This window comes from Crocodylus porosus, unplaced genomic scaffold (genome assembly GCF_001723895.1).
Source record: "Crocodylus porosus isolate Cpor-Errol unplaced genomic scaffold, CroPor_comp1, whole genome shotgun sequence".
Lineage (NCBI taxonomy): Eukaryota > Metazoa > Chordata > Crocodylia > Crocodylidae > Crocodylus > Crocodylus porosus.
The window spans coordinates 37,899,859-37,906,811 of record NW_017728943.1 but is presented as its reverse complement, the minus strand read 5'-3'; the positions used below and the strand labels follow the sequence as shown (position 1 = coordinate 37,906,811).

The window sequence follows — 6,953 nt, the reverse complement described above, 5'->3', positions numbered from 1 at the left end:
CCCCTCCCCGGGACCGCACTACGTACACCCAGCCCTTGCACACGACTCCTCCGGCGCCAACGCCCCGACCCCGTGCCTCCCGGCAGCTCAGGAGCGGCGGCGGCGATTGGCTGGGGCGGGCGCGGGGGCGGGCAGCGCGGGGTCTTGCTGCAGCCGCTGCAGGCCGGGCTGTGGGGAGGCGGGCAGCGCGGCGGCGGCATGGCGAAGCCGGGCGAGAGCCTGAATGGCTACGCGGAGAGCAGTTGCGCCGTGGCGGGGCTGGGGGAGCCCGGGCCCGGGGCGCTGGGCGCGCGGCTGCGGGGTTGCGGGCGCTGGGCGCGCAGGAACTGCCTGGTGCTGCTGACCGTGGCCGGGGTGCTGGGCGGCGTGGCGCTGGGCGCGGCCGTGCGGCGCCTGGAGCTGGCTCGGCCGCAGGTGGCCTACCTGGCCTTCCCCGGCGAGATGCTGCTCCGCATGCTTAAGATGATCATCCTGCCCCTGGTGGTGTGCAGCCTCGTGTCCGGCGCCGCCAGCCTGGACACCCGGGCGCTGGGCAAGCTGGGTGGCATCGCCATCACCTACTTCTTGGGCACCACCCTGCTGGCCTCGGGGCTGGCTGTGGCCCTGGCCTTCATCATCCGCCCCGGGGCGGGGGCCGCGTCCCTCAACACCAACGCCCTGGGGCTGGAGGACACTGTGGCCACCAACAAGGAGACTGTGGACTCCTTCCTGGACCTCACCAGGTGAGCGCAAACACATGGGAAAGGGGTTGTGGGTGAGCCAGGCGGCTGCCCCGGGTCTGGACAGAAAGGGGGCCTGAAAATGGTGAAAATAATGATGGTTATTATTATTGTGATCTCTAGCAAAGGGGGGCATAGGCACTTCACTGAAAATTCAATTCCCCTTATATACAGAGATGATGATAAGCAGACAAAATGCAGGCAGGAAGATGGGAGAATGATTGCAGTATAAAAGCAAAGTGATCTGAAAATTCACCCAGGGCCACCAGGAGTCTAGGTATGGTGCTGATGGGGTGCTTCCCCACCCAGTGGCCTGCGCTGCAGGGCTCTGGTGACACCCGTGGGCATGTTGCATCAGCCTTGTGGTCCAGACTCCTGCCTCAGGCTCCTGCCTCAGGCAGCATCAGATGCTTCAGAGGAAGGTGCCAGGCTCCTGAGACAGTCAGGAGAAGGTATTTTTCCTCTTTCCCATGAATTGGAGCCTGACTGATGCTTGGCATCTCAGCCTTGCTGCAGTAGCTGTTGGGTTTGGGGTTTCCTTTGTTTTTAGTCTTGACTCTTGTGCCTCAACTCATCATGCAGCTTAATGTCCAGTCCTCCGGGGATCCTGCTGAACTCAGGGTCTCGGAAAGAGGGCTGGATCTCAAGCAAGGAGTACTGCAGCACAAATGTGTGTGGCGTTTTAAATGTGACATCTGTCTGAGTCGGCAGAGGTGCCTTGCATTATGAATGGGTGAACAGAAGCTTCCGCTCCACCTTTCCCCCACCATTCATTATTCTGGGCGCTGCTCACCTTTTCTCCGCTCATTACGCTCATCCCCTGTGGACAAGATAATGAGACCTGGCCTTTTCAAGCTCTGTATAGAAGATAGTTCCATGCTCCTTCATGGTTCTCAGTACCTGTGTCTGAACCAACTCTAACCCAATCATTTCCTTTTTTGAGACAGAGTGACAAAGACTGAGCCCCACAATCCAGTTAAAAGCATATAAAAGCATTTCTAGTCATCAGTACGTTCTCAGTGACTCTCCATCCTGTTCCTTAATGCACTGAGTAGCTACCGCTCATTAGAGGGAAAGCAGCCACCTGCAAAGTTCCCATCCCCAGCACAGCTGTCTTCAAGGCAAAGGCTCCCATATCTGGTTGCATCAGAATGATATTGTCTTCTTGCAGTGTAGATCTTTAAGCAGAAGCTCGACTGATCTGACTCGGAGGCATTTTAAAAGCTCTTAAAAGACTCATAAAGAGAGAGACTTTTAAAATACCTCACCAAAACAAAGAGCCAACTTTTAACGCTCTCCTATAATTGCTTCCAACTACAGTCTCGTACTCCAGAAGTCGGCAACCCACAGGCCAGTTTGGATCTGGCCTGTGGATGTGGGACTTTGGCAGCATTTTGCAGCAGGTGCTCTCTCTATGCTGGAGACAGTGGCAGGGTCCGTGCACCTGCTTTCCATCACCAACCCGAGCGGGTCATTCCACCCCACAACTGGGAAAGGTTGCCTACACCTGTCCTACTCAATGGCTAACCTTTGTTCTTCATTTGGAACTATGAAGACAGCTACATATTAGTGTTATTCATAACTTGATACTGCCATCTTATTTATACTGAGTAACTGTTTACTCTGCACATAGTTCCTGGTAATGGGACAAAGTTAAATTACTATATAACCTGAGAGAAGCTGCAGGATGAATAAGAATTTACAAGTTGGACTGTACTGTAGTGGCCTCAGATAATTGTTGCCCCATATTATACATATTTATATAGTACCATTACTATGCATGGAAACTTCACTAAAAACTAAATTCCCCTTGTATACAGAGATCATAATAAACAGACAGAATGCAGGTGGGAAGACGGGAGAATGATTGCAGTATAAAAGTGAAGTGATCTGAACACTTTTAAATTTAGCAAGCATCTTACAAGTTCTCAAACTCCTTTTTTTAATAGACATTTTGTTATTATTGCAAGAAATATTGAAACCCTGGATGGAACTGCTGTCAAATCTGATTAATACTTTTGGGTTCTCAAGCTGTTTCTTCTTGTGTTATAAATATGGACTTTTATAGTTTCATAGTTTCTAGGGTTGGAAGGGACCTGAGCAGATCATCGAGTCTGACCCCCTGCCATGGCAGGAAAGAGTACTGGGGTCAAACGACCCCAGCAAGGTGTACATCTAACGGGCTCGCCCATGGCCCATGAGTAGTAATAGTTTGAGGCCGTGAGCAGTAATAGTTAAGGTAATTCTATAAACAGAGATGCTATCCGTACAAAATATCTCGGTAGTATGCCTGTTAGCACCTTTGGCCATGTCCCTGTGAGCAGGAACGTGCAGTTTATGGCACCTCAGAGCCTTCTGAGATGCCATGAAATGCACATAGTACTTGTGAATCGGTTTGCTGTGCTGTATATTTGCAGTGGAGTGGCAAAATGAGATACTGGGAAATCCCAGAATCTAAGTGGGGTGCTGCATGTAGATGCAGCATGTGCCACCAGAAACCGGAGCCTAGCTAGCCATGTTCTGGCTGCTGGCCAGGCTCTGCGTGCCCAAATCGCTGCTGCTGCTGTTGCCCTGGGGGACCCCCAGGACCCCAGGTAAGGCTGCTGGGGCCCCATCAAAGTGTATGTGCAGGGGCGTGCCTGGGGACACCTAGCACAAATATGTGTTGTTGCTAGTTGTCCCTGGGGAAACGCACATTCCCATTTATGGGGATGTACCCCTTGAGTCTTTGTGCATCTCGTCCTCTTCAAGAACTAAACCCAGCGAATTGTGAGTGTCTGAATTAAAAAACAAAATAACGGACATGGGTAGAAAGACCATTGAGAAAATTGAAATTGTTGGGGATGGGAGTGCAATAGAAAAGCAGTTGCTTTAGAATATAGAGAGAATATACCTATCTTCAGTAAAATCTGAGAGTCAAGAGGAACTTTATAAGAGTGTGCACTTCAGGTTGCACGCTTGTGTGGACTTTGGGCATGGTATAGACTGGTGATTCTTAGCCAGGATGCCGTGACACCCTGGGATGCCACGGGATGCCATTCAGTGTTAGCACTGTTAGGTAGACAAGCATGTTTCACAAGATAAACCCACTGATTTCAAATAGAAATTCAGAGTGGTAAAAACCATTATGATCCACTGTGGTCTTTTTGAGTTCTCTGCAACAGCAGATCTATTCTTGTCTATTCTTGTCTTGCAGTCCAAAAACAAGTGAAAACTAGGAGGTGGCATTTTCTGAGGGGAGCCTTGAGTCTTAAGGGGGAAAAAAAAAAGGTTGAGACCCACTGGTGTAGACTATAGTAGGGCCTCAGCTGCTTAACAGCGTTTGCTTGACCAAAGCTAGTTTAAGAGAAGAAAAGTCAAAGGAAATGATCCAGCCAGAGGATGTCAAAAGTTGCCAGCTATTTTAGAAAATTCAGGAAAGATGGAATGGGGAAAACTAGGCTAAATGTTGCTCGAGGACACCTAGAGCAGGGGTTGGCAACCTTTTTAGGCAGGGGGCTGGATTGCCCCAATTCAAGTCAGAGGTAGGCTTGTGCCAGTAAATCCAGTACCAACAGGTAGGAGGACCCAGCCTCTGCTGCCACTTTTCCCAGCAGCTGCACAGGGAAAGTGTCTGCAGCCAGTGCTTGTCTCTGGCTGCAGAAGAAATCAACTGTTCCCAAATCTTCCCAAGGCTGCAGGGAAAAGAACTGGCTGCGGACACTCTCTCCATGGCACCGTGGGGAAAAGCAGTGGCAGGAACTTTCCCTGAGCAGCTGCAGTGGGAAGTAGCAGCAGCAGCAGCTGGGTCTTTGCACCTGTCCACCATGTGTCCCCCAACCCAAACTGGATCCTTCTGGTTACTGAAGCCCCATGTCTATGGGCTGTTTTGAATGGTACCGTGGTCTGGATTCAGACCATGGGCCATAACTTGCTGACCCCTTAGCTAGAGGTTTGATGCTAGATGAGGCTAATTTTAGACCAGATATAGCTCAGATACGGAATAAAAATAGCCATATGAATATTAGTTAGAGTAATACCTATTAGAAATGCTTTTATGCATATATATTTTACCTTATTTAGAAAATATTTTATATTGAACCAGGCAATAGTGTATACAAATCTGGGTTCATTTCAGAATCTTTGCCCTTCAGCCTTGAACTACAGTCCTTGGTGAATTGCCCATCTGCATGTAACTTTAAAAATAAGCTCTATTTTAAAATTTCATTTGAAAGCCAGGTGAGAAGTCCTTTTGCCTAACAGGCTGGCCACCTGAGAGAGGCTTTTTAAAACTTTTTAGACCTTTAAGTCATTAATTTTTTTAATTCTCTCAAACATTAACCAGATTGTTATTTTTTAAATATTACACATTTTATAAATTTGAATCATTTGCTTGATATACGTTATCTGTACTACTTAGCCATTTATATTGTTTCTGTATTTTATTATTACATTTGACATTAAAAAATTAGGCATCCTTAAATTCGTGAGCATTCAGTGTTGGTGAAACTGGATCTTTGAACCTTTCATGGATCTCATAATATACCTGAGAGTCAACAATGGCTAATAAATGTGGGGTTTTCTTGATAGGCGATTTTGAGTTCTGAATGTGCTGATTTGCCTTTCAGGATTTAACATGTACACTTTTAATTTATACTTCCCAGTATTTTCAAAGTTCTACCTAAGGTTGGAAACAAAATAGAAATTCTTCCATCATTATGTAAATACTAATGTAGAGTTTAAGGGTCATGGATATAATTCAGTTTTCTGAATATGAGGAGGTAAATTGTTAATATAATTTAATCCCTGAAGATAAAAAAAGCCATATGCAAACTTCTAAAGCCCACTGATTTGCACATCAGTGCTACTTGAAGAGAAAGAGCATTGACAACTTTCTCTTGCAATGGTTATACAAATATAAACAAGTGCCCATTTCATACTCAAGATGCCATGGCATCATTTAGTACAATGACATATCCTAATATAGTGGACTGCTTGTCCCACCCTAATGAATAAATAGCCACTTCCAAAAACTGTCCAAAACAAAACACTCCCTAGCAGACAGGAAAATACCCCCTTTGATATCTCCACCTGGTGTCATATGTCCAGGAAAAAAATATATTCTGTGTATCTTGATGATGACAACTTGCAGATCCAGGTAACTGATTAGCAGATCCATGCTTTGGTGAATGGAGGAAGGTACAGAATCATAGAAAATTATTGTAGGAAGAGCCTTCAGGATCTAATCCAACTCCTGCTCAAAGCAGGACCATCCCTAACGGTATCATCCCAGCCAAGGATTTGTCTACCCAGTATCAAGCCCCAAAGCCAGTGACCACTAACCCCAGCTGTGCTGTGTTATCACTTTTTTTGCACTCTATCTCAATGCAGTATCCCACTCAGAAATTTGCAAGCACTATCTCAAGAATATATTCTGGCCATTTGCCATATGTCCAGGAGACTAACAAAAGTGGTCTGTAGCTGACCCAAGGGCATGACTGAATTCCAGGGAGGGACTTCCATAAAAACATCCAAACAGAAAACCCCATCATGCCTTATTATTCCATTTATTAATGTGCCGGGGCTGTTGCTTGAACATCAATGCTGATCTCAGCTGTGACAGTATGATACCAGACAGGAACAGTCAAGTCAGTCTGAAACTGTCAAGGTTTGGATTATTTAGGACAGGGGTCAGCAATATATGACCTATGGGCTGAATTCAGCCCATGGCAGCAGAGATTGGTGGCATGCAGTAGAGGAGCACTTTGCACTGTGCCGTGCATTCGTCTGCCATGTGCTGCTGCTCTCCTACACAGTTTCTAGCAGGCAGCTTCCCCAGCCCTCCCTGCTCTGTGCTCCGGGCTGTTCTCTCAACCCATTACTGCAGCCTATGCATACCCTCACTGCCAAATTTGAGACTGGTGATGGAAATTTGTGGTAATTGATGGAGATGGTAAACAGAGGATCCAGTGGGCCAGCATGAGAATAACCCTCAGCATAGAGCAGGGAGGGTTGGGGTACTATGCTGGGAGTCAGTGGCTTGTCGCAGCAACCAGGTCACAAAGAGCAGCCTACTGTTCTTAAAGGGGAGTGGAGCTGGGGCAGGTGTGGGTGTGGGAGCATGATGTGGGCAGGAGTGGGTGGGCTTAGCCCCACGTGGAGCACCATGGGGTGGTTACAGGTCAGGTGGGAGAGCAGACCTCATCTGCACCTGCACTGCCTGGGCAAGCTCAGCTGCACATGGCCTCTGCCGCT

General features: G+C 47.6%; 1 protein-coding gene across 1 annotated transcript in view; it reads left to right on the top strand.

Annotated features, from left to right (window-relative positions):
* The first annotated feature begins 142 nt into the window (after positions 1-142).
* The window catches only part of SLC1A4 (solute carrier family 1 member 4), a 39,248-nt gene continuing 32,437 nt past the window's right edge, over positions 143-6,953 (top strand). Inside the window, exon 1 of the mRNA XM_019549171.1 lies at positions 143-722. Within this exon, the coding sequence (XP_019404716.1) occupies positions 199-722 (524 nt within the window). The 5' untranslated portion in view covers positions 143-198. The remainder of the gene's footprint in view (positions 723-6,953) is intronic.